At 44.3% G+C, this 26,954-nt stretch overlaps 5 protein-coding genes across 8 annotated transcripts in view; 3 read left to right on the top strand and 2 right to left on the bottom strand.

The window, feature by feature from the left end:
• The first annotated feature begins 152 nt into the window (after nt 1-152).
• LOC111066222 (L-asparaginase) lies at nt 153-2,875 on the top strand. Its single transcript, XM_022354656.2, has 4 exons — nt 153-865; nt 936-1,171; nt 1,246-1,995; nt 2,063-2,875. Exons 1-4 carry the CDS (start codon nt 601-603, stop codon nt 2,777-2,779), a joined length of 1,968 nt encoding a protein of 655 aa, XP_022210348.1. The 5' UTR covers nt 153-600; the 3' UTR covers nt 2,780-2,875.
• A 2,671-nt stretch (nt 2,876-5,546) lies between these two features.
• On the bottom strand, nt 5,547-9,947 carry LOC111066223 (vesicle-associated membrane protein-associated protein B/C). 4 transcript variants are annotated; one of them, XM_022354660.2, is made up of 7 exons: nt 9,929-9,947; nt 9,124-9,334; nt 7,161-7,313; nt 6,981-7,090; nt 6,693-6,902; nt 6,528-6,632; nt 5,547-6,458 (listed from the first exon to the last, which is right to left on the bottom strand). In XM_022354660.2, the coding sequence occupies exons 2-7, from the start codon at nt 9,185-9,187 to the stop codon at nt 6,303-6,305; spliced, it is 798 nt and encodes a 265-aa protein (XP_022210352.2). In that variant the 5' UTR covers nt 9,188-9,334; nt 9,929-9,947; the 3' UTR covers nt 5,547-6,302. The 4 variants fall into 4 exon arrangements, with proteins under 4 accessions (XP_022210352.2, XP_022210349.2, XP_022210350.2 ...); XM_022354657.2 differs by lacking the exon at nt 9,929-9,947 and adding an exon at nt 9,451-9,915; XM_022354658.2 differs by lacking the exon at nt 9,929-9,947 and adding an exon at nt 9,521-9,915.
• A 1,760-nt stretch (nt 9,948-11,707) lies between these two features.
• Nucleotides 11,708-15,184, bottom strand: LOC111066224. The gene is made up of 3 exons (XM_022354661.2): nt 14,772-15,184; nt 12,503-14,698; nt 11,708-12,439 (listed from the first exon to the last, which is right to left on the bottom strand). The coding sequence occupies exons 1-3, from the start codon at nt 14,872-14,874 to the stop codon at nt 11,973-11,975; spliced, it is 2,766 nt and encodes a 921-aa protein (XP_022210353.2). The 5' UTR covers nt 14,875-15,184; the 3' UTR covers nt 11,708-11,972.
• A 386-nt stretch (nt 15,185-15,570) lies between these two features.
• On the top strand, nt 15,571-19,335 carry LOC111066256 (N-acetylneuraminate 9-O-acetyltransferase). Its single transcript, XM_022354715.2, has 3 exons — nt 15,571-16,087; nt 16,190-16,286; nt 16,466-19,335. The coding sequence occupies exons 1-3, from the start codon at nt 15,820-15,822 to the stop codon at nt 18,702-18,704; spliced, it is 2,604 nt and encodes an 867-aa protein (XP_022210407.2). The 5' UTR covers nt 15,571-15,819; the 3' UTR covers nt 18,705-19,335.
• Nucleotides 19,336-20,708: 1,373 nt separating this feature from the next.
• LOC111066255 overlaps nt 20,709-26,954 on the top strand; it is a 32,644-nt gene continuing 26,398 nt past the window's right edge. Inside the window, exons 1-2 of the mRNA XM_022354710.2 lie at nt 20,709-20,811; nt 25,088-25,293. The gene's annotated coding sequence lies outside the window, so the exon portion shown is untranslated. The remainder of the gene's footprint in view (nt 20,812-25,087; nt 25,294-26,954) is intronic.

Genomic DNA, 26,954 nt, shown 5'->3' with positions numbered 1-26,954 from the left:
TTTTAGTTACTTTATAAGAGCAATAGCGAATAGAAAATATATAAATTAACAGTTATTTTGTCATAGAAATAGAAGTATCGATAGTCAGCTGCTCGGGCTTGTATATACTTGTATATACAAGTATATACGGGAATGTACATACACAATCATTCATATAGTGACGAAATACCCATAGCATTTGAATTTCATTAGATTACTCATAACTGGCATAGTCCAAGGTCTGCCGCCGCCACCGCAAAGAAGGAGCTGCCTATCTGTATCTGATTGCCACAGCGAAGAAAACATTCTTTCAATTTCCGTCAGATACGACGGGCAAACGCAATTATAATTACCACGTGAACTCACGGACCGACCCCCTGGGTCGGCATTGCTAAACCACCGACAGATTCGCGGCGAGGAATAAACCAATGCCAGCCACTCACCTGATAACGACTTGGTCAAACAATCAAACCGCGTAACAGTCACACCCGCAAATGCACGGGTTAATGGATTTTCTGTTTACGAATCTCCACTGAATAAACCGCAGCGCCACAGCCCCCGAGCGATAAGGAGCGATTGAATCTCAGCTAAAGGTCTCCCCTCCCCATTAGATTTCCAGCTATGGCTGCGAACGGTGGAAGCGCTGAGACGACATCGGCGGCCCCGGGAGCCAGCAATCCCATTGACATCCATGTACGGGTGCCAACCCACGAGCGGCTCATGTCCATTGACAAGGGCATGGCACCGTCCTCGCCGACGCTGCCCAGTCCCACGATTCGGCGGAATAAGAGCGACGGCAAACTAATGGCCCAGGACATCAAGGAGGCACGGGTGCGTGTCATCTACACGGGCGGCACCATTGGCATGGTGCGCAACGAACGAAATGGTGAGTGCTCTGCCCCACCGCCTGCCCGAGCCTCTGGACTCGCTCATCTTAATTTCTCGTGCCATTTCAGTGCTGGCGCCCATACCAAATGCCCTAGTGCGAAGCATTCGCAAGTATCCGAACATCCATGACGAGGAGTATGCACTGCAGCGCTTTGGGGCCTCGGCATCGATGGCGCCGCTTGTCCTGCCCTTTGTCCAGGGTGTGGACAGAAGGATCCTATACCAGGTGACCGAGTACACGCCGCTGCTGGACAGCAGCAACATGACGATGAACGACTGGGCCCGCATTGCCAATGATATACAGGTACGTGCTTATGGTGGGATCAACGCATTGATGGGGAGAACTAATCCGCGATGCCTGATGCCTGATGCCCGCAGCAATCGTACGAGTTCTTTGACGGCTTCGTGGTGCTGCATGGCACCGATACGCTCTCGTACACGGCCTCGGCCCTGTCGTTTATGCTGGAGAATCTGGGCAAGACGGTGATCATCACGGGATCGCAGATACCGATCTTTGAGACGCGCACCGACGGCAAGGATAACTTCACGTCGGCGCTCATCATAGCCGGCAACTACATCATACCGGAGGTGTGCATCTTCTTCGGCCACAAACTGATGCGCGGCAATCGCACGGTGAAGGTCAGCTCCAATTCGCTGGACGCATTCGATTCACCCAATGTGCCGCCGCTGGCGCGGATTGGCATCGATGTGAATGTCGACTATCGTCTGATCTTTCGGCCCTGCAGCATCGAACGCTTTTGTGTGCATCTGAATCTCGACGAGAATGTCGGCCTGCTGCGTATCTTTCCGAGCATTTCGCTCTCCACATTTCGCGCCTTTCTGGCGCCCCCCATCAGGGGTGTGGTGCTGCAATCGTTCGGCTCTGGCAACATACCCTCGAATCGACGGGACCTGATCGCGGAGCTGCAGGCGGCCGCCGATCGTGGCGTGATCATCATTAACTGCACCCAGTGTCCAAACGGCTCGGTGGCGGAGATCTACGATACCGGCAAGGTGCTGTGCGATCTGGGCGTCATTCCCGGCTACGACATGACCCCCGAAGCGGCACTCTGCAAGCTGGCCTATGTCATCGGCAAGGAGAAGTGGTCGCTGGACGTCAAAAAGCAGGTAAGCCCCAATGCGAATCGCTCTCCCTTGGGGTTATCCCACAAAGTGTTGCATCTTTTGTTGCCAGATGATGCAGTCGAATCTGCGCGGTGAGCTGACATCGGTGACGGCCCCAAAGATGGAGGACTACGATCTGGTGGATGCTGTGGCGCGCTCTTTGCACCTGTCCTCGCCCCAGGAGCTGGACCAGCTGGGCGCCACCCTCTTCCCGGCCATGATCAATGCCGCCGTCGCCGAGGGAGACCTGAAGAAGATCAACAACCTGAAGGCATACGGCGCCGACCTCTCCGGCACCAATCACGACCAACGAACGGCCCTGCATTTGGCCTGCCAGCTGGGCAACGTCGATATCGTCAAATATCTGCTGCAGAACGGCGTCTCCGTTCACATACGCGACCGCTACGATCGTACCCCACTGCTGGAGGCCGTCTCCACGGACAGCCACGAGATCATCCAACTGCTCATCAATTGTGGCGCCCACCTAACCGGCTCCTCACGAGCCGTCGGCGAGCAGCTGTGCGCAGCCGCTGCCCGCGGCTCCCTCATCCGCGTCAAGTCGTATCAGTATGCGGGCGCCGATCTGTCCCAGCCGGATCCGTCGGGACGCACAGTGCTGCATGTGGCCGCGCTGCACGGCTTCCCCGAGGTGGTGGAGTACGCGCTGCCCTACTTCGAGAGGGCCAGCGAGAAGGATTTGCTCGGTCTGAGCGCCTTGGACTATGCAGAGCGTGGCGGTCACGCAGCCGTGGTGGAACTGCTGAAAGCAGCTTTATGCGCGGCCTAGAGTCGCCTTACTCCGGGCCACTGTTACTTAAGTGCAAGCGTCTAGTCTGGTCTGGTCTGGTCCTGTGGTTCCTTGTAGCCTAAGTATTAGGATATGCGTATTGATGTATTGTCTGATTGTTACTAGATTAATGTATATTACTGAGTAATTTTTAATAGAAAAAAAGTTTAGCTGATCCGCTGGATATTTGTGGGGCGGATTTTATTTGGCGCAAAACATTCTCCTCCCCCCATTGTATGTGAAATTCATGATTTTCAGTGCAGCCATAAAACTTGTTAGCTTCGTGCCTGTTGTCTACGCACACACACACACAAATAAAGATATTCAGGCAGAAGGAATACAGAAAATTAGAACATTTTTGTGTCTCCTTTCCCCTTCGCCAGAAAATCAAAATGGAGGAGAGTGAGCGTGATAAAAAACCCGAAATTTGTGGATCCAACACAGCGAAAATGGCTTTACCTGTTTCGTCCTGGCCGAATGAGAAAGCCCCGTGGCGCAGATTCCCACTGATCGGAGCAAACCATTTTGGCATTTCTTAGCATAGTTTTGGGTGTGTAGATTTCTGGGTAAGCAACGCCTGTGCCTCGGTGACGTCATCTCTACTACGTAGCTGCTGTTATATTTTTATAGCTTTGTGTTAGGTGGGCAAATAAATGGGTAATAAATAATTTAAATTATTGCTGTTGCTCATGCTCTCATAGTTTTCTTTCAGTCCAGATATTCGAGCGAGCATCCTTTAACCGAATAAATATTTTGTATTGGTGTGACACGCCCTGCTTGACTTTTCTTATGCTACGCTACTGCTATCTCGCTCTATTTCAAATCGATGAGCAAGAGCGAACGTGCGACAGAGAGAGAGAGAGAGAGAGTGAGAGGGAAGACCATTGGAGGGAGAAAGCGAATCTTTGATGTATTTTGGTTTTATTTAAATTTATTTCAAATGATATTTGATGTTTAATTAACAATGTTTCATTTTTTTTTTCCTTTGAGAAAAAAACACTTAGGTTCTTAAGATTCATGTTTTAAATATTATACTTTGTTGTTGTTTTGTTTCCCCCCGGTTCGTGTCGTTTTCTTTTGTTCTTTCTGCATTCTGCTTGGAACTGCTTCCTTTATTTTTTTTTTTTGACCATTATCTTTCTGTCGTGCTTGTGTGTGTGTTCGGGATGATTTCCATTAAATAATGCAATTGAAAGTTTGACGACGAGTGGGGGAGGACACAGGGGGCGGTAGGGGGGTGAGGTTTGGTACAACAACTGTTGAATGCTGATCTCGAAATCCATTTCCACACTTTATTATGATTTTCATATATCATTTTATATATGTATACATACATACATACATATATATATATATATATCTTTGCTACAGCTGACATCAAGTACATTTTGCTTATGATTTGCTTTTTCATCTTTTTCTTTTGTGTGTGTGTGTGTGTGTGTGTTTTCTCCTCGTTTGTTATTTTTCTCATTTCATTTAAATTTTCATTTCGTTTATCTTTATATTTATTTATAGGTTTTCTTTTTTGTTCTGTATTTCTAGGTTAAACATTTAAATACGATTTCCACATGCCTATGAAAATACAGCGCTCATACACGCATGTGTATATGCTCGTATGTATGTTTTTTATATATATAAATCTATATACCCTTTCAATGCTTTGCAAAATATTAAACAAAAATTTAAAAAAAAATTTAAAAAAAAACAGCCAAAAACAATCGCAATGAATAATAAGGAAATATATGTTCAAAAACAAATCAAAGAGAGGTTGCTCCTCCTACTCTTCTCTTTAGTTTTGTTTTGTTTATACATGCCTAAGAGGTTGCGGGGGAACGAAGGGTCTTGCTGGGGTTGGCGAAATATAGTAAACCATTCAAAATTGATTTTTGTGTGTTGCTGCTGTCAAATGTTTATAAAAACTTGATTGATTCTGCTGTAACTCTCCCATCATCTTTAGATATTCATACATATGCACATACACATATCCACAACATATCAGACCCATCTGCAGATCCTCTTGCACTGGCAGATAACATTTCGGACACATGTATGCATGTATAATAACGATTTCGATCATATAGACCTTACAATTATCCATACGCATAGTACATATTTAGTTTCTGGAATTGTTTTAATTAATCTTCAGACATATTTTATATAATATGTGATACATTAAGATCGCAAGTGTATGCTCATATATTTTCTAGATTTTCTTGCAGTTTATAATCTTTTGAATTGTGTTGTTGTTGATTTTGTTTTATAAAATGTGTGGGGGGGAGGTCTCTTCCAATTTAGCTGCTCAGTTGGTTGAGTAGATGTTTTGCTTACATAAATTCTTCACATCAAATCCATATATTTAAGTATCCAAACATACGTACATACATATACATATATATATATAGCAATACACTTTTTAGATTTTAATGTGGATGCATGGTATTGATTGGATTATAGGTTGAACCATTGAAATGACTAAAAAAAAACTACTTAAATGCAAAATGCCATCCGAAAAATAAAACTTATGATCCTTATATATCTTCTTTTTATATAATTCCCTTTTTATATGTGCTAATGGGTGAATGGGGATGGTTGGTGATAGGGGTAGAGACAGTAATGGATAGTGGGGGGGAGGGTGAAGCAAACTGTCCTTTATAGAGAGCGGCGCTGGCCTGGCAGAGCAGTTTTATTTTTTGTTTGTTTGTTTGTTTTGTTGTTTTGTTTTCGTGACATTCTTTTATTATTTATATGATTTTTCAAAGCGTTTTCCTGACTTTTTGTAATGCATTTTATTTTGCTCGTGGTTTTCCTTAATTATGCTTCTTCTTAGTTTTTTGCTTTAACAATTACATTTATCCAAGTTTTGTCAAAGCAAATAACAAACTCAATTAAAAATAAAACTGAAATCGGTTTGCATCCATTAAGAATGTTGGGTTTGTTTTTGCTTTTTGTCGAAAGTTTGTTTGTTTTTTTTAATATATAAGTTTTAGATTTTAAAAATATGTCTGATTGAAGAATAATAGAAAGAAAATAAGAGATGCGAGTTTCCACGACTCTAGACGTTAAATAATAATAGTTATCGTAAAGAATATTGTAATATTAGTTCAAAAAAAATATAAAAAAAATGCAATGGAAAATCTGAGCAATGCACTTTTTGGATTAAACTGGTTGTTTCTTTTTGCAGTGGTTTTGTTTTTGAATCATTTTAAGATTTAACTGCTTCATCTGCGAAGCCTTTACTTTCTGTTCGAGCGCAGCTCCTTTATCATCCTCCTTCTTCTTTATCCTCGAGAGCTAGTTTCCTTTTCGACTGCTCCTTCTGATGGTTTTAGTATCGCCGCCTCTTTCGTTTGCTTTTTTCTGTTGCTTCTGCGTTCGTTCGTTGTTATTGCTGCTATTGCGTCTTGTTGCGGTTTGATGGTGCTGCTGCTCCCTGATGCTGTTCTCTTTCTTGTTTCTTGTTTTTTGTTTTCTGTAGTTCTGTAGTTGTTAGTGATTCTGCTGCATGTTGGATAATTTATGGCATTCAGAGCAAAAATTTGCCCAGTAAGAGACCCAGTATGGCCGCAGCAATTGCAATTGCAATATAAAAGACCGGAATCTGTTTCTCAGCCAGCACTGGGGCATAGGGCTCGTTCGGCTGCTTGAGGACCGCTGAGCTGCGATAGCGTGTGATTTGATCCTGCAACAGAAAGATTTAATTTCCATTAATTCCATTAAGGGCAATCGTTACGGTGAACCAGGGACCCACCTTCAAGTGTAGATTCTCTTTTCGTAGTTCACTGTTGGACTCCTGCAGCGCCTTTAACTCATCGGACGAGTCCACATGCTCAGTGGCATCGGGCGAATTTGAGGCCTATGAAAAAGGATTGGTTTATTAAGAATAATTCTTTGGGAGCGCTACAAAGACACACACCTTCTCATCGCTGGACAGCTTCGTGTCTGCCCAAATTCCCTCGGCGATGACGGAACTGACATTGGTACCCGCAGTACCTCCGCCGGCGCTGCCGGTTCCACCGCCCACGGCTCCGCCGCTGGGGTTCTCTGCATTTGCCTCGGCACTGGGCATCTCGAATACGCATTTCAGCTTGGCATCCATTAGCTGCTGCGGCTCCAGCTCCTTCCACTGCAGAGGATGATATCAATGATAATGGAATGTTAATGGGGGCTTTGGTATGGTAGTCATTAGTCACAAGCCACTTACCAATTTATTCAAATCGGTCAGATCAGCATCCATCGGTGCGAGGACGCTTTGCACCATGAACTTGTGCTTGTTTTTCTCCTGCTGATCGTACATAAAGGGCTGCAGGCAGACTGTAATGGGATTGGGATTGGTATTAGATTGGTTTTCAGCCAGTCCATATGGATATTATTGAGTACTTACTTTCCACCTGGGTCGAGCGAAATGGCAGAATCTTGCCAATGTTTGGACGTACACAGTAGCGCTTTGGTGCGGTTGTCTTGATCTTGAAGACCAGTGGCACCGCCGCATTATTCCGAAGGGTCATTATTGTGACGACGGACCGATTGAAGGGACCTGAAGAAAAAGCGAATGCATTTGATTAGCAATCAATCGAATTAACAGAACCCGCCCCACCCCCCTCATTCCAAGCAACAACTGATTTGTGTCACGTCACGCCCATTGCGTCATTAGGCAAAGTTGGCAGCACCAAAAACGAAGGCAAGTTCAAATTAATTGAATTAAAAGCAGAAGCAACAAAAAGAACCAATAACTAGAAGCAGTGCACAAGAGAGCAGAGAAAAGGAGCCGAAACTTGAATACCCTCCCAAACTAATATTGGTGCTAGAAACTGAATGAATACCCTCTGAAACATCCAAAAGAATTAACAGGACAGACTGGGATGTCCTTCCATGTGGCTTAACATGGAAAATCATATTAGAGTTTCGATCTACGCGTGGGATGCAAGTGATCTGCAAGTGGGAAGAGTGCAAAAACAACAGCAGAAGCAGTGTTACGGATTCCTTTTACTGCGTGCGTGCGTGTTTCTTCCTATTCGCGTATACATTTGTGTATATGTATATGTGTCAGTGTGTGTGTCCATGAAGGAAATTTCATTAGACAAAGTCGCGTCATGCATGTGCGTCGCCCCCTATCCGCAACCCCATACTCTACACTTTACGCTAGTCAACGATCAAAGGCGGAGGAAGGGAGGAGGAAGGGCTGAGGACAAGAATGGGGCTAAGGCAGGGCTGACATAGGCACACACACACAGCAATATGAAAATATTTGTGCACAGTGGAACAAAACAAAAGTTAATTGGCGTTGCACGAGCAAAATAAATAATACTGATTCTCTCTCTTCCCTACACATGCATAGTTCTAGTTCTTTACACACATGTGTTTTGTGTGTTTTCCAATTAGTAACAATCGGGTAAATGCATTGCCACCGCCCACTGTGCGAGCTCTGTGCTGTCATATGGGATTATTGTTGTTGCTGCATCTGCCGCTGCTGCTATTGCTTTTTGGCCAAAATTCAAAAAGACAAAAAAGAAATTAAAAAATAAAATCGGCCCATGACAAGTTTTTGCGTATAAAAATAATATTGTAGCCAAAAAAGCAAGGAGAGAGAGAGAGAAAGAGACGGCGGTCAGAGAGCGCGAACGAATATCGAGAGTAAGAAAACAACGCCAGCTGCCGGCAACAAGAGCATAAGCAGAAGAAAGAAAGAGGGACGGCAGCAGTGACAGCGGCGGTCGGGACAGGACAGGACAGGACAGAAGGAGATGGATGAAAACATGGTGAAACAGCCGCACACCACACGTAGACCTAAAAAAATGTCAAAAATGTCCAACAAAAACAACGGAAATTATTGATAAGCTGCAAAAGAAAGCAGCGCCAAGTGACAAGGAAAATGAGACAAAGCAGAGACGGTGGTAAAAGAGCACCAAAGCGAGACGCAATCACACATCAAGCGGCTTGTGTGTGCTGTGTGGTGTGTTTGTTGGTGTGCGTGCGAACTTTGCAGTTTGCTCCCAGGCCCTTTTGACCTAACAAAATGAACAAATCTTGCAATAAATTGGAACTTGAAATTGTAATGGTTAAATGCTTCAACTCTTGGTGCTGCCGCCGCCGATGCGTCGTCGCCTACATTGGTCGATACATGAACAACATATGCATGTACATATGTATGTAGCAATGGGTGTGCGTGCGCGAGTGTGGTGTGGTTGGGCCAACATGCAAAATGGCCTTTCCCATCTCACACGCTCACGCGATGAATGGATGGGGAGAGAGACAAACAATAACAAATTGCTAAAGAATCAAGAGAGTTTCACTTTTTAATTTTTTACCAGTTCCACTACAAAAAGAAATATGAAAAAAAAACTCACCCACAAAACGCAACTCATGCTCCGGATCAATGGTCAGCGGAAGCTCGAAGTTTGGTTTGCTCATGGCTGCTGTTTGTATGGACTCCACTGTAGAAAAATTGCAACTTCTTGTCTGCTTTTCGGTATTCTTCCTTAATTCTTTTGTGCGTTTTTGCGCGCTGCTTGTCCTGGTTTTGCCTTCACCTTGTTGTCGTTGTAGTTGTAGTGGTGGCTGTTAAGGGAATGCGAATGCACACGGAATTGTATTACACACTCACTCAAACACACACACACACACAAACTCAGCAGAGACACGCAGCACGTAAAATTTTGCTGATTTTCGCTTACGTTCTTTTCGTTCTTCTTGCGTTTCTTCCCGGGCTGCTAATATTTTCCGAGAAAAACCTTTTTATGCTACCTTTTTAACTAGATTTCCCGATTGTTTTATTTTTTCTCTTCTCGACTTTTCATAAGCTGCGCGTTGCTCGTTTGTCGCTGCTGGCTCCGTCCGATTTGTCAGAGAGCGAGGCCAGGCGAAATATCGGTAAATTTATGCGACCACACACACACACACTCTCGCTCACGGTTAGAATATAAAGAATATACCAAACACAAATTCCGTGTTGTTGCGTACAAAAAAAAAACGATGATCAACCCTGCTTCGTGCAATGCAATTTTCTACTCGATTTGATGTCACTTTGATTCTGGCTCGGCTATTTCACTTAGTTAGTTTAGCTTTTCTTCGAATCTAGTAAAATTTTCATATGCAAATGCAGAGGCTAAAAATTCAGTCAGCAGAAAAACGCCCGTCAAACGCATGCGTTACCTTAGAGTTCTAGGCCGACCGGCAGAATTATTTAACAACGCCGTTGGCCGGCAAAATTCTGAAACAACGCCGTTTCGTTCAGCGTTGCCATACCGTTCCGTTCAATGCAACTCATGGGCACTAACCATACAGTATATAGATTTGCCAGTTCATACAACGAAAGGGGCGCAGCTGAGGTTTCTGTCCCAGCACCCCCAGGTCTTCGGCTAGGGTGCTGGGACCATTCGGCTGTGGTGCTGAGACGTTCGGGTCGTGGGCCTGAGTCGTTCGGCATTTTTTCGACATGTTCGATTCATGACGAGATGCGAAAGCAAGCTGAGAATTGCAAATGTATGTGTGTAAACAGACACGACAAAATTTTGTATCAATTCTTATTTTCCGAAACCGTTTTGAGTTTCGTTTCCAGATTACGTAAATGTGTGTGTGCCATGTATTCACACATACTGTGCTTGTGTGTGGGCTCTACAATTGTTGGCCGCTTGAATTCGTTTGAATTCGTTTTGTTTTGAGGGCTGATGTGATGTAGCGACCTATTCAGGGCCGGATCAACCCTAAGCCGGGCCCTGGGCAACCATCAATCTGGGCCCTCCTTTATTTTGTATTTTTCTCAGTGGCTATTATATTTTTTATTCATTATTTGGAGTTCTGTTTTTTTAACAAAATTTTTTTGTTATTCCTAGGGGGCCCTAGGCAACTGCTAATCCGGCCCTGAATCTATTCCCGTCGTAAGACTTCATATTTTCTTGGTGTGTTCTGTCGCTCGACTCGACGCGGGTCGGGTCGAGGCATTGACGAAGCCGTTCATAGAAATATCTTTTGCCTTGAAAAGCTGTTGTATGCGTCGGGCGCGCGGGCTAATTCTTCCATTCTCTTTTAGGCTAAACATTCTTTATGCGGCTTCGTCAATGCCCCGACCCGACCCGCGTCGAGTCGAGCGACAGAACACACCAAGAAAATATGAAGTCTTACGACGGGAATAGGTCCAGGGCCGGATTAGCAGTTGCCTAGGGCCCCCCTAGGGCTAACAGAAAAATTTGTTGAAAAAACAAAACTCCAAATAATGAATACAAAATATAATGGCCACTGAGAAAAATACAAAATAAAGGAGGGCCCCAGATTGATGGTTGCCCAGGGCCCGGTTGAGGGTTGATCCGGCCCTGAATCGGTCGCTACATCACATCAGCCCTCAAAACAAAACGAAAAACCAATTCAAGCGGCCAACAATTGTAGAGCCCACACACAAGCACAGTATGTGTGAATACATGGCACACACACATTTACGTAACCTGGAAACGAAACTCAAAACACGTTTCGGAAATAAGAATTGATACAAAATTTTGTCGTGTCTGTTTACACACATACATTTGCAATTCTCAGCTTGCTTTCGCATCTCGTCATGAATCGAACATGTCGAAAAAATGCCGAACGACTCAGGCCCACGACCCGAACGTCTCAGCACCAAAGCCGAATGGTCCCAGCACCCTAGCCGAAGACCTGGGGGTGCTGGGACAGAAACCTCAGCTGCGCCCCTTTCGTTGTATGAACTGGCACATCTATACTGTATGGTTAGTGTCATGGGCCATTCCCCACCCCAACCCTCTAACAGAATTTTGTCGTTCAAAAATTCGATATTTCCCGATTTCATTGGAAACAAATTAACCACATTTACATACATTTTTATTAATTATTTTGGGAGCATGGGGAATATTAAATTCAGCGAATTGTGTTTGATTATTTGTTTAATACTATGGAATTCTTTACTTTTTAAATCCATTTTTCTGGTATGGCAGTCCTATTAAGAGACGGGGCTGCCATATGTTCATTGGCGCCAAATTTGAACTTCAAATGAGTATTAATAGGTTTTAAAATATTAACAAAAGTCATAGTGTGTATGTACGTATCAATAAAAGATAAGTGAAAAAAAAAATAGTTATAGTTAACTTAACCTTGGCGATTTCAAATCGAAGCTCAAAGCTTAATCAAAACAGCAGCCCTGTGCATTTTTCCTCTCTCCATTAATTTACTCCAGTCCGGAATGGTCGGTCTATGAAACGTTATGCATACGATCCAAGCCCTCTACGTTTTTCGCCACGAGCATGTTTAGGATCATCCGCGCGGTTATGGCCGAATGCTCAAAGCGGCATTTGCTCGGCGCCAGGGCCACAATATCCCGTATGTGATCGGCAAGGCGATCAGACTTCGCGGGCTTCGACTGTTCTATGTATCTCATGAAGGCATACATGTAGTTGCGGAAGAAGAATCTATAGGCAGCTTTTGCCTGCGGTGCGTCGCACAAGTCGATTTGCCGCGAGATCTCCGCCATGATGGCGCAATCGGTCTTGTTTTCGATGGCCTTAAAAAACAGGTTAGTCGCCTCTATGGCGCTCGACTGCATTATGAGTATGATGCATTTATCCGCAAAGTCACGATCTGTCGACAAAATGTTTGTTATCTTCCAGCGTTCACCCTGCACCGAAGTGTCCACCTGGCCCAGCATCTTCTGGATGAGTTCTGCAAGGGCATAAGTAAATTAAGAATGGCAGTGCTGGCAGAGGGCTGCAGCTCGCTACTCACCAGGGTCTCCGCTCAGGATGGTCGGCGAATTATTTTTATAGTAACTTACAGCCAGGTTGAGGACATCGACGCGGATCTGGTCGAAGGTCGGTATAGTCCAGCGCAGGGCGTCTATGGTCTTCATTAGCTGCGACAACACTGGCCAACTGTTCTTGCGCCATTGGATAAGATGGGCATGCATTTTGACATAGGTTTTGGCCACTTTCACGCTGGCTGCCGATGCCTTATCCCTGGTCATTTCCTCAATTTGCTCCTTGCCGTTCATTTGGATGTATTCATCGGCTGATTCGACATTTAGAAGATTGTGCAGGATGCACTCGATGAGATGAATGTGATTCGAGTCGGTGAACTTGGCCAGTCCCGTGGCAAGGGCCTCCAGGTATCCGGACTGGGCGGCCTGCAGCTGCTCGACACTGTAGGGCATTGCGCCCGGCTGTAGATTCAGGTTGTAGTTGCACAAACCTTTGTTGACCCGTTCACTGAAGCTACGACTCGAAGGGGTGTGTAGGCCAGTCTTCATGCCGTTCAGTATCAACGGATACGCGTACAGGGAGAGCAGAAAGTCCGTGGAGTTCGGGCGCGTTATCATGTAGTCATCTTTGAAGATGTGCGCGGTGGTGCTCTTCATGTAGTGAATGGCGTGGGGGGCGAGCTGGCAGGCGAGGTTCCAGAATATGTCCATGAAACGTGAATGTGACATGGCCAGCTCGGCCAGTGCCTGCCAGGCCATCTGCGAGTCCTCGTAGCAAATATCCAGAAACTCTGAAAGGTTCGCCCGGTCAGGCTGGCTGTCGAGCCGGTTAAAGAAGAGAACGCGACGCGGGTTGGAGGCCCGATTGCAAAAAGGGAACGCCGTGGTGAGCCCAAGCTCATCGCGAAGCTGCAGTATCTTCTGCTTAGTTTCCACACTGGATCCGATATAGATGAGATGCGCGACCTGACGCACCACGGCATTGTATTGGCTTCTCTGCTGCTTTTTCTCTGCAAGGCTCAGGGTATCATCCTCTGCCTCCTCGGCCAGATATTCGGCCATATGGCTGAATATCAATTTGATGTGATCGTATCCCAGGAATTTCACATGTTTCGACATGGTGTCCACGCACTCGTCACTAACAAAACAAATGGGACGCTGAAAGAGTTCTTCCAGTCCGGCCAGGGTCTGCGCCTCGGTTATTTCGCCCCTATCACCGTCCAGGAAGCGCAATAGTTCGCGCAAACTAAGTTCTGCCAGGCGCGTTTTTAACGACTTGGCCGCTCCGGCGAAGTTTTTCAGTTGTCCGCAAATCAAGTGATCGCCCAGTTCTGGCATGTTCTTATTGATAAGGGTCAACACACCCGCTGACTGGCAGCAGATCACCTCCTGGTAGCTGTAGAGCATCTGGCTGGAGGCAAGCTCTAGCCAGCTCATGTATGTGTCCACGGTCACCAGCTGCAGGACACGCTGCAAGGCGTCCATCAGAATCGTGGAGTACCGATTCACCAACGGCTCAGCATTCTCCTGCTTTGGGGAGCATGTTTCATCGTAATCCATGAACTTATAGATTGCCCAATATTGTGGCTTCTCAGCGGGCTGCTGGAGGGTCGCGAGCAGCACATCGAGCAGCTGATTCATGGCCAGGGCTAGGTAGCGCTTGCGCGGAGTTGGCAGCAGTGCGCGCAATCGATCGGCGCTGTCCAGCAGATGGCGTTGAAGGAGGTTAGCCGTCTGGTCCAGGAGTTCGCTGGCATCATCATGCTTATAATAGGCAATGGCCTGCCGAGCGGACATGAGAAAACCCGTGAATAACGACAGGACATCAAAATTGTTGGAGACCAACTTGGGCACATTTTCGTTTAGATAATCGTAGAGCCGGCTGGCTAGGCAGCTCTGTCCGTAGGCCAGGCACTCGTTCAGCGGCTGTTGCAGACCGCATTTCAGGGCAATAGCAAGGGCCACGATTGTGGACATGGGTGGCACCTGGCCCACCAAATGCACGCAATCCGGATTATAGCGGTCCTCTTTCAGGCAGTCAGTGGTATTTAGTAATAGCAAGGCTAGGACGCCGCGCAATCCGTTCATGGTTTCAGTGCCAGAGGAGGAGGGTTCGGTGACCAGTTCGTCTTTCATTTTGTCATGTGGCCGTTGCACCACCAGGTTGTGCTCCATCAGCACTTTGTTGACCAGATTGCAGATCTCAGAAATGTGCTCGTCATCGCCTGTTAACGAGATGAGCTCATTTTACATGTTTTTGTTGTCTTTCTACCGCTATGTCTTAGACGCGCAACTTACCGCTTAAATAGACGAAGGTGTTGAGCCTCTTCGACTCTTTGTCATAGCGTTTGAGCGTATCGCCCAACTGGGCAAACACCTCGCAATTGTCCAGCGGAGACATCTTCACTTTAATAATCCTTGTTTCCAGCTAAATTCAAATTTAGACGCAAACTCTACGAACAGACGAGAAATATTGTGCCTCGCTGCTTTATGGACGGACTGTAAAGCAGCGACGTCGGCGGCGCTGCCTTGCTCGATTCCTCGATTTTGATATTCGATTTAATATTATCAGCTAGCTTGGACTCTCAACAGTAAAAATACAATTTTATCCTATAGATAAATAAATTTCCTACAGGATTGGCTGGTTTTCAGAATTCCCCTTGATTGGAATGCTTACAAAATAAGGTTCGGTTCAAACAAAAATGAAAGTGAAATGTGTGTGTGATGGAAGCCGCCATCCGATTTATACGATGATTTATATGACTGGTAACCGATATCTGTAACATCCACTAAAACGTCTAAAAATAATTGATGGTTTAATTTTGTATTTGGCTGATAGGTGTAAAATAATTAATAGCTGAATGTGAACATATTTTTCATTTGGCTGACTATTCAGCAAATAATATTGAATAATGTCAATCGATAGTCGAATTCCAGCGCTGCCAGTGAAGCCGATAGATGTGCTGTGCAATGTTTTTAGCAAACATTTAACAGGTGAGTGTGTGGAACATTAGCTGAATTTTACTTTAAGCCGTATACAACTTTACTTAATTAACTGCAAGGAAACCGCATGTGAAATGTCTACGTGGTGGAAACTTCGAAGGTCGCGGGCTTTGGCGGGCTAGTGCGATCAGCTGTCCGCCGCATCGATTAGTGGGCGCCTATCGGCCGGCTGCAGCAAGAAGCAAACGCGAAAGGAGAGGCAGCCAAGGCGAGCGCAAAAAGAAGCGAACGTGTGAAACGGGTCAAGCGAAAGTGGGCCAAGACCATGCAATAGGCAAACTAGTGAGAAGCCGCACACTGCCAAGACTACACAACAGCAAGGCGACAGTGGAGGAGTGTCATCATGGAACTGCGTGAGCTGCGCGCCAGCGGCTCGGCCGGCAACATCAGCAGCAGCAGTTGCAACAGCAACAGTGGCATCAGTGTCGGCGGCGGAGGCGTCGAGCTGGGAGGCATCTGTATTGGGAGCGCCGGCGGTGGTGGCGTCCAGCGTGTGCCAACCAAGGCGGACCTGTTCATGGAGCAGCTGAATGCCACAAATGCCAAAAAGGTGGCCCTACTCCTAGTCCTAGGCTTCGTCCTCTACCACGGCCTGCTCAATTGGAACTACGGTGGGTGTTTGTCTCTCTGTGTGCGTGTGTGTCTGTGTGTTCGTATCGATTTGTCCTGTTTAAACATGTAATTGAATTTGGCTTGTGGCGTTCCATTAACAGGCAGCGACTCCTGCCAGTGGCTGCTGTCGAAAGGCCGCTTCAAGGGCGACAACGAATGGCAGCCGTACGGGTGCATGGTGCACAAATACTCCCTCACGTGAGTGGCAATTCCGATTCCGAATTCAATTAACATTCTCCCATATTCCCACAATTATCATTGATAACTCTTTCTATCTCTATCTCTATCTCTATCTGTCTCCCCATGCAAATGACTCACCCACTGACCCACCCACCGACTGAAATTCCCTGCCATGCCACTATCTAACGCACTGACAGCGATACGCGGCGATGCCTGCGTTACCTGGCCTTCTTCGACAACAAGAACAACTTTGTTTTCATTGGGGACGAGAGCGTGCGCCTGCTCTACGAGCGGTTCATCGAGCAGCTGCGCCAGCTGCCACTTTCCTCCGACGAGGACAACAACGGATCATCGCGGGCCCACGACGACAGAGCAGCGGTTCGATTCGAGGACAACAAGCTGCACATGCTGGCCCAGTACATCAGGGCCGATGAGGTCAGTCCAGCGCTCATCGATCGCCTGTACCGACTGGAGACCGAGAAGCAGCTGTCCTCCGTCTACGTGGTGGGGCTGACCTACTCGGGCCTGCTCGGCGGTAATATAACCGAGGAGGTGCTGCGACAGTACAGTGCTAATCTCACCCTGCTGGTGGCCCCCTTCCACCGCCTGGTGGCTCAGACATCGCGTGTACTCTGGAAATTGGCTGATCGCGTGGACGAAGAAAAGCTGCCGGTCGCCTGGAAACTTCTAATCAATGAGGACATCGATCGGCTTAATTATGTGGCCCGCAACGTATTTCGCTACACGGAGGCCACCGTCTGGGAGTCGGCCTGGCACATTGCCAACGGGCTTCTGGATGCCGCCATTGACGGACATCAGCTGTGTGCCCACGGCCAGCGGCTGGAAGTGCAGCTGCTGTGGAACATGTACTGCAACGACTACATGAATTACAATGACGGCACATGCTGCAGCAGCTCGGAGCCGCACACTACGCTACAGATTGTGGCCTACGCCCTGTTCGGCGTGTGCATGACGCTCGTCTGCGGCATGTGTCTGCGTCGCTGGCTACTTCATCTGCGCGGCCACACGCTCTACGTGCCGCTGCAGCAGCATCAGCAGGAGCCGCATCAGCACCAGACAAACAGCGGAGGAAGAGGTGGCGCTCCCACCCATGCCCTGTCCGCACTGATCACCGACTATGGCACACCGATGGTCGCGCTGTCGCTGCTCGGCCTGATCATGGCCTATTTCTATGTATGCGACCGCACAAACTTCTTTATGAAGGAGAACAAATACTACTCGGAATTCAGCTTCTGGATACCCGTGGGCTATGTGTTCGCCCTGGGTCTGTTCTTCACGGAGGACTCGCGCTTCACCAAGGTCCTAAACAGAGATCAGACAGACGAGCTGCGCGGCTGGATATTGCTGGTGGTGCTGATCTACTATATGACGGGTGCGCAACGTGTGCTGCCCATTCACATGCACATTAAGCTGCTCATTTCGGGCTACTTCTTCCTCACCGGATACACGCACTTCACGCACCTCTGGCAGACGGGGGGCAGCGGCTCGCTGTTTGTCCGCTTCTTCCAGGCCATGTTCCGTGTTAATTTCCTCAGCGTGCTGCTCTGCTTCTGCATGAACCGTCCGTACCAGTTTTACTACTTTGTGCCACTCCTCTCCTTCTGGCTGTGCATCGTCTACTTTGTGCTGTCGCTGCCGCCGAGGATATCGTCCGCGTCGGTGGACTCCAATCCGCTGCACTATCTCTATCTGGTGTGCAAATGCATCGGCTGCCTGGGCGTGATCACGGTGCTGTTTATGTCTGAGGTCTTCTTCGAGCGCATCTTTGTGACGCGACCGTGGAAGGCGTTATTCGTCACCACCGACGACGACCTGCACGAGTGGTGGCACCAGTGGAAGCTGGACCGGTACACGGTCACCTTTGGTATGATGTACGCCGCCTGTTTCCACATTGCCCAGAAATACAATGTCTTCGATGACAACAACCATGGCAATTTGTTTGCGCGTCGCACATCCATCTCGGTGACGCTGCTGGCCCTACTGGGCGTCGGCATCTACACGTCCTTCTCGTTCCTGTGCCGCAATGTGCAGAACTGCGAGGAGATCCACTCCTACATCCTCTTTATACCCATTGTCGGGTATGTGGTGCTGCGCAACATCTCAGGGATACTGCGCACCAGATACTCCAGCTTCTTCGCCTGGTTCGGACGAATCTCGCTGGAATTGTTTGTCTGTCAGTATCACATTTGGCTAGCCGCCGACCGCCACGGAGTGCTCGTCCTGCTGCCCGGCTTCCCCACGCTCAACATGATAATCACCTCGTTCATTTTCGTTTGCGTCTCGCACGAGGTACACCGCCTGACCCACATCCTGCTGCCCTATGCCGTGCCCAATGACTGGCGTCTCGTCATGCGCAATTTTGTCATTTTTCTCATTGTGCTTATACCAGTGGCACGGTCCGACGGCATGTTCTGAGCACAATTCAATTGTCCTCGGCTCATGTGCAACGTGCACCCGTCACACAATAGCCTGGATATGTTTGTAGAGCGTGTCATTGCTGTAAGCCAATTGTGGGTACAACTTTTCGTTCATTCGACCAAAGAGCTTTAAAAGATTGGAGGCGGCACCATTTTCAAAACTTACTTGATTTTTGTTAGCTGACTTTCGCCATTCTATCCATAGCGTGCAATAATATTCTCCAACTGAATTTGATTATTTACTTTGTTCTTATTGGAATACTTCTAATCCCTTGCCATCCCTTTAAATTTGCTTTTGTTTTTCGTTCTTATTAATTGTTCAAAGACTGATCTAATTCCAGTTCAAATTAAAACTGAAAGTTATTTTCTAGCTAAATGGATTTCACACCATTCGATCGGTTGAAACTGAACGTGCAATTGTCTTATAGTTTTGAAACGCAATATATATTATATACAAACATATTTAGATATCTCTTATGCCCGTGAAAACATTTACATGCAAACATACATATATTGATATATTTTACGCATATGTATACCATTTAGAATTAATTTAGCCTTAGCCCTACGTACAATTTGCACAAATTACTTAAAGTTTCACTCATACAAATACACAACACACACACACACACACACACACACACACACACTCACACACGAAGCGGCAACCAAATGTATGTATAGCGCCAGGAAATAAAGCATTGAAAATACAAATGTTTTACTAGGTGATTTCAGTTGAGAATGCAACTGAATCCCCGGGGTATCCACACACGAGTATGGCCAGCAATGAGACTTGGTGGGGATGAGAGTTGCACATCCATGTAAGTCTGAGTTGCGGCTGCAAATTCACCAAAATTCCATAACACACAACTGGTGACATATTTTGCCTATTTGGATGTGCTTACGTATGTGCATCAGTGACAAAAAGTGACGGCGACTGGGCGCGGAAAGGGACAAGATGTATGAAAGGCTGGATGAGACATTAAGGGATAGAACAGCAACTAAGGCTAACCAAGCTAGCCAAGATTTTCAGCTAGCAAGACAACTCATGTCTATGTTATATTTTGAGGTATGTCAAGTTTCAGGAATGGATAGTAATAGTAGTGGAACGTGTCCTGACGTTACGTTACTACAAACAGAAGTGGATATTGCACTTGGGTTTACAAAATTGCCAAACTCTTCGCATTGGGAGGGGACTAGCTGCATCATCAACAAGTGGGGGACTCGGCGTTACATGCGCCCAAACGCTCCCAATAAAAGTAAGGGTAAATGGGGGTGGGGGTGCATGTGCAGGTGCTTGTCCAATCCGAGCACACGAAAGCTTCCCTGCCCACCTCGAAAGCCCTTCGAATGCCAGTCGCAGAAAGCTTTGATGCTTCGCTGGCTCTTCGGCTCCATTTAACGGCTACGGTTCCTATCAGTATCGGCTCCCGCGGCTCACAGGTTGCAGTTAGCGCCTGAACGTACGTCGAAACGGTTAGTTGGCATCGCACAACTTTCAGGGAATCCCCCAAAACCCCAAAGTGGCAGCAACAGGAACACCGCACCAGCTGAACAGCAAGAGCTCCAACGCCAAAGCCTAAGTTGGATTCCCGCGTTTATTTGCTGCCACTCTGGGGTCAACGGTTGAGTCCTGTCCAATTCTTATTCTATGTTTTTTCTGTGCTAGAGTGCAGTGCCGTGCCAACGAATCGTTTCGAGTCCTACTTGTCTTTGCAGATCTGCAGAAAGAAGTACGTGGGCGAGTGTTAAGAAATTTCAAAAAGTGCGTGTCAGTTCAATCTAATCACTTGTTTTTTTATCATTTTTTTAATGTTATTCCAGTCAAGGCCAAAGTTAAAGAAAAATCAAATGTTTAATCGATTGAAAATCGAACTTCAGCAAACACCATTATCACCAATTTAAAGACCACATTTAGTTTAAATAAAAAATATTGGAAATGAGAATTTTGTTTGTATTCTTATTAATTTATTTTTTAATTGGACACAAATCATTTCGAATCGAAACAACTGTAAAACACTTCAAGCTAGTGAAATTAGCCACAGCACAGTCTATGGGCTGTTGGTCAAACAATTACGACAACACTCCGATTGACTGCATAAGAGGTGAGTGTTATTGAGATTTGTTCTGCTCATTTTTATTTCTAGCCATATTTAAAAGGTTATTTATTTTATGTTTTATTTTTGGTTGTTTCTATTATATTTTTAATCTTTTATTATTGTTACTTGCAACGCTTTATAATCTCCAACCATGTAAAGTATATTTATTATTAGCAAGGACGACAATAAGCATCCGTCCCGAACCGTCCGTTTGATTTTTTTTAAAAATAGTTTTGAATCTGGCATCTTCTTACAAGAAAATTCTGCCGCTTCTGAAACTCGTCACAACACACATACATATATCCAATTTGTTATCCCTTCCAAAATACTCTAAAATATAGGCTTTTCTGTGAAGGCGAACGTCCCGACTGTCCCAGTCGTACGCATTGCAAGTGGTAAAAAAAACGGATTTTCAAAAGTGTTTTATCTTTTTGACTAGCCCTATAACATGGTGCTCAGGTCGATTTAGTTGACAAGTATTCGTTTCCGATATTTTAAAACCATGCTTACTCGGGACAAAAATTTCAAGGTTAAAAGCGCTTAAAAATAAATAGTTAGAACCGATTGAACCAGTTTACTCGTATTATTTTTAAATAGTTGAATATGTTAGAAAGATTTTGTGGAATAACTTTTCTTAAGAATTATCTTTTCTATAAGAGAGAATAGTAATAGAAAAAAAAAAAAAAATACAAAATGCAAAAAAAGTGCATTTTTGCTTATTTGAATAGGTCTTCACATCAAAGTTAATTAAATTATATGTCAATTGGGTGAATTATTTGTCGGCTATAATTAAGACTATAATATCGCAACAGAATGACATGAAAATGTGTGTAGATTTGCATTTATAGATTGCATCTTTTGGTCTCGGTGGACCTCGTCAGAGAAATGCCCAAATGAAACTTCTTTAGTTATGAACTTTTAGAGAACTGCTATTTCTTTGGGCTTAGGGAGCAGATCATACTAGCATAATTATTGAGTGCTTTCCACATTTCATCGATTGAACTATAATCCCAAGCTTGGATTTGATTTGTTCGTAGGTTGTTCTCTAGACCGACATTTCTCTTTGTTCATTTTAACGTTAAATGTAAAACTCATTACAAACAAAAATCCCTCAAAATAATCTTGCAGATATTTCAGTCTGAAACTTTTTAAGCACAGGCCGAAAACTCTTATAGTTTTACATTCATACATTTTGTTTGAGATTTTATGGTTTGTTGCCGATGTACAGTACGTATACGTATTCAAGTTATTGGTTTTCTTACGAAATTTCTATTTTTATTTTTAAGTGAGGGGGGGGGGGAGGGGAGAGGGAGGGGAGGGGTGGGGAAGGTTGGGGGGGGTGGGAATAAAATATTGTTTTGGGGGGGGGGAAGTGTTTGAGAAAGGTGGGGGGGGGGGGGGGGGTGGGGGGGGGTGGGGGGGGGGGGGGGGGGTTTTGGTTTTTTTTTTGGGGGGGGTGTTTGGGGGGGGGCGGCAAAAAAAAAAAAAAATTAAAAAAATTTTTATTTAAACTTCTCGTTTTTACAATGATTCAATGATTTTCTATGATTCTGAAATCAACATAACAAAAGTGGTTGTTCTTCATGGACTCTTAGAATTCTTTCTTGCATTGATTTTGCAGCTTTTTCTGCTGAATTAATTACTGTCTTGCTCAAATGTGTTTTTGTTCCATATCGTTTTCTTAGACTGAATCTATTGAATTTCGTCAAGATTTTCTCCTTAACCTAGAGGTAACATCATTGCGAGTAAAATTTAGAGTATTGCTGTTCCTTAGAATTTCTCCTAACAGTCTCCGATTGTATAAATTTTCTTCAGTTTCATTTGAAAGAACACTAAAATCAATATGAATGGTATTAATTAATTAACAACTTTAATTCTATGAGAGTGGAAATCAGATTGCTGGAACCGTAAATTTAAAAGCGATTGTTGAATATGAAGGATGCAATTTTTTCTTCCGAAAAATCAGGTGCATAGGAACTATTCAAATAATGTTTGAGAATCTGTAAGATTTGAGGAATAGTTTGAATGTTTGAGAAAAATATATATATTGTCGAGCTGAATCACAAATTGGATCGCCGAGACTAATACGTTCTTTAAGTAGGGAGGTAAGGTTTCTTGGGCCTCTTTTTTTTATGCTCAATAGGCAAGCATAAAATCAAGTTTTCTCTTAAATTTCAACCCGGAATGTTTAAGTATGTTTAATTATCTTTCTTTTAGTCACAATAGTTTTATCCAATATCTCTGAATTGGACAGACAATGAAAAAATTCCCATTTCCTCAAGATTATAAAAATATCGGGGAATTGTGAGCCACTTTTTTAAATGAAATAGAAAAAATATTTTTCTTACAAAAGGTTTATTAATATCTCTGAATGCCAAAATATTTGTTAATCAATAATACAAAAATTAAAAAATTATGAAAATCTATCTGACATGCAATGCTTGCAAATCCAACAAGTTGCGCATTTAAAATGGTCTGCTCGGTCACAGACGTTGCATTTTGCATTTACAACCGTAAAAAAACATTAAACAATAAAAGTTACCTTGTTGACTGTCAAAAACCGAGTGGATCACAATTCCCCGTAAAAACTGGCTTACGATTCCCCGGACCACTATTTTAAAAAATGGCCGCAGAAAAACTATGCCAAGCTAACTTCATGCAAAATTCCTTTTTTAATCCGAAAAATATTTGTCAAAATTCTTATCTGCGTGGATTCACAGAAATGTGCTACAATAATATACCACAAAATATGTGAAAATGATACTTTGAAAGCAACAAATTTTTGTTTGCTGGCAGCTTTCATTATTCACCAGGAGCGCTGGCAAACGATTCCCCGACCTCCCCTATGTGCAAACTGAAAAGTGTTCTACCTTCAAGGGAATTTTTATATTTAATTATTTTACATGCAAAACATATTCGTTACGTTGGCACTCTTTCTACGAAATCTCTTTTTTGCCATCTATTAAGAAGAGAAAAATGCAAAGAGACCGAAAAAAGGTTTTATAATGGTTATTTTGTTATGTTGCTTCTTATCTTCATATGTTCTAATCTTACACGCATCGAAAATATTCTCAAAGCTCAATCGAAGTGTCCTTAAATTAAGAATAAAGTTTGGATTGTGGTTAGTCCTTTTCAACGGATAAATATTGAAAACAAAATCGAATGAAGAAAAAAACATCAGCTTGTATAATTTTTGTTCTTTGTTCTTAGTACTTGATAATAATTCCAACTCGTCCACGCAGTATTAGGATATTACCCCCCACAATATAATACCGCTCACATGGCTCTGAAGGCAGTCAAACTATAATTCGTTTTGACAAATATCTTCGATATACATATAAAGAAAATGTCTGAAAATACTACATACACATATGTATAGCCATAGTCATATGAATATGACAAAAGGGTACGGACATCTCTTTGTTTCTTCCTTGAGCTGATGTGTTTTTTTTATTAATTACAGCCAATTAATGTGTGGAGTTTTCAAAATACTTTTTTTTATCTACTCTTACTTATTTTTATACTAGATGGACCTACTTCCTTCAATTCTCTTATTTTCGTTATTCATCCGTTGAAACGGATTTACCACAATCCATATTTTTTTCTTATTATAAGCACACTTGAGTTTTGAGAATTTTCGAGTCAAAGTGCCGCACGAAAACTGTTCATCAACAAGTTGCTTCGGCTTTTCATGCCACCCACACGCTCCCAATAAAAGTAAGGGTAAACGGGGGTGGGGGTGGATGCTTGTCCAATCCGAGCACACGAAAGCTTCCCTGCCCACCGCGAAAGCCCTTCGAATGCCAGTCGCTGAAAGCTTTGCGGCGTCGCTGGCTCTTCGGTCCCCATGTCTCGGTGCCGGCTTCGGCTCCTATCAGTATCGGCTCCCGCGGCTCACCGGTTGCAGTTAGCGCCTGAACGTACGTCGAAACGGTTAGTTGGCATCGCACAACTTTCAGGGAATCCCCCAAAATCCCAAAGTGGCAGCAACAGGAACACCGCACCAGCTGAACAGCAAGAGCTCCAACGCCAAAGCCTAAGTTGGATTCCCGCGTTTATTTGCTGCCACTCTGGGGTCAACGGTTGAGTCCTGTCCAATTCTTATTCTATGTTTTTTCTGTGCTAGAGTGCAGTGCCGTGCCAACGAATCGTTTCGAGTCCTACTTGTCTTTGCAGATCTGCAGAAAGAAGTACGTGGGCGAGTGTTAAGAAATTTAAAAAAGTGCGTGTCAGTTGAATCTAATCACATGTTTTTTTCTCATTTTTTTTAATGTTATTCCAGTCAAAATCAAAGTTACTAAAAAGAAGAACACAGCCAAAAGAGCTAACTCAAATCATCGAAACTAACAATTTGGAGGAAGCTCTGCAACAAAACTGTTTTGGCAATTGATCCAGATTTTTGAACTTGTACTTGACTTTCAAAATTAACCTTATCGAATTTAAAGAACCGAAGAAGACGTCGATTTCCATTGGAAATTTCAACCACTGGTGAGTGTGACATAGAATTTTTTCCATCCGTTGCTGTTGCAAGAGTTGTTGTTGTTAAGGTTTGAAGTAGCTGATGTTTTTATCGTTACTTTTCTCGTTATAATTTTCTTATAATTTAATCGTAATTTTTACTCGTCACATAAAATAATAAATTTCGCGTTTAAAGTTAAGTTTGATGCACATAGTTGCAGATACTTGTAGCCTGTGGGTGGCTCAAGGTGGCTCAAGATGCAAGCTCGCCTTGCGAATTTTTCGTGTCGCAATTTCTTAATACCTTTTACTGCGAATTTGTTATTTCACAAGTGGCTGTTCGAGTATCTTCAAGATACATTTTGCACTTTTCGCTGGGTTTCAGCCAACCTGCAACTCCTTCACTGATTTTTACAGTTTCCATTTAATTATATATAAGCGGAATTCGGCCGAAATGGTTAAGGTGAGGTGCAGAGATGCCCCTATCGTCTCCGTGTCTGTGGAGTGTCCTTGAGTGTCTAGCAGCTTATTAAAATTGCGTTGCCGGCTCGACTTGGGCCGTGCTGCTGTTATGTTGCAAGAGTTAAAGTACCTGTTGAACTATTGTTCGGATGGTTTTTGGTGCAATAATTTTGACTTTTTTTCCTTGTCTGGTTTGTTTTTTTGAATGTTTTATATTTCGGCGCTGCCTGCCGGAAAAAATATATAATTTGAAAGAATTTTTTTGCGCATGCATTCTCAATATCAATATCCGTTTAATAATGAAAATATGAATTTTTTCGTCTGAACTCTAATCTTATTTTTTAATATTTTATTTTTTGCATGCTTTTTGCATGCAGTAACTGATATTAAAAATTATGTAAATAAATATGTATGTGCTTGCCATTGGTTATTTTTCAAGAAATATTTCGGACCATTTAATGTGACTTGTTTGCTTTTCTTCTCAATAAGCTCCTCCTGCTATTTGATGATGTGCCACATTTTCAGTGCTCATTCTCGTCTTTTTCGATACCGCCCTAGGTTCTACTCACATTTCAGCTCCCACTCTGTTCATTTCTTCCGCCACATTTCATTTTGTAATGAAAGCTCTTCCCGTTTGACATTTTCCATTTGACATTGGCAAAGAGAAACTGCTTGCTGCTATCGCCTCTGCTTTTCTGTCATTGGGTTATCCGTCTGCACCAGCATAGCCCAGAGCCAAGCAGTCGAAATGCGCAGTCAGCAGCTCCTCATCTGCGCTCACTGCAGTCTCACCTGCTTGCTTTACTGCATTACTTTTAATTGCTTCTCCTATTCCAAATTTAATGCCATAATAATTTGCGTCTTATGCGTCTTACTGTACTGATTCTTTTATCTAGCTTTTGTGGCAGATTCATATTCATAATTACCCAATGTTGCCTTTCTGCAAAACTCATATTCTGAACATATGCACCAGCATGTCGTCCGCTGAAGCCTTAGGCCGCCTCCTTTCAAAGAGTCGAATCGACCCCGTCGGCACTTTTTGCGTCCAGGCCTTTTTTGGTGCACATAACCGGATGCGCAGTAGCATGCAACAGTCGAGAAATGTAATTAGAAATGAGCGATTTGGCCACAGGTGAAGCACGCGTGCCAGAACCAGTGCCGCCGACTGATGCATATTGCCAGCCCATAAGCCATGAAGATTCCTTTGGGGCTGTTTTGCTCTTTTGCTG

The sequence above is a fragment of the Drosophila obscura genome, unplaced genomic scaffold (genome assembly GCF_018151105.1).
Source record: "Drosophila obscura isolate BZ-5 IFL unplaced genomic scaffold, ASM1815110v1 contig_165, whole genome shotgun sequence".
Classification (NCBI taxonomy): domain Eukaryota; kingdom Metazoa; phylum Arthropoda; class Insecta; order Diptera; family Drosophilidae; genus Drosophila; species Drosophila obscura.
This window is presented reverse-complemented; position numbering and strand designations above follow the sequence as displayed.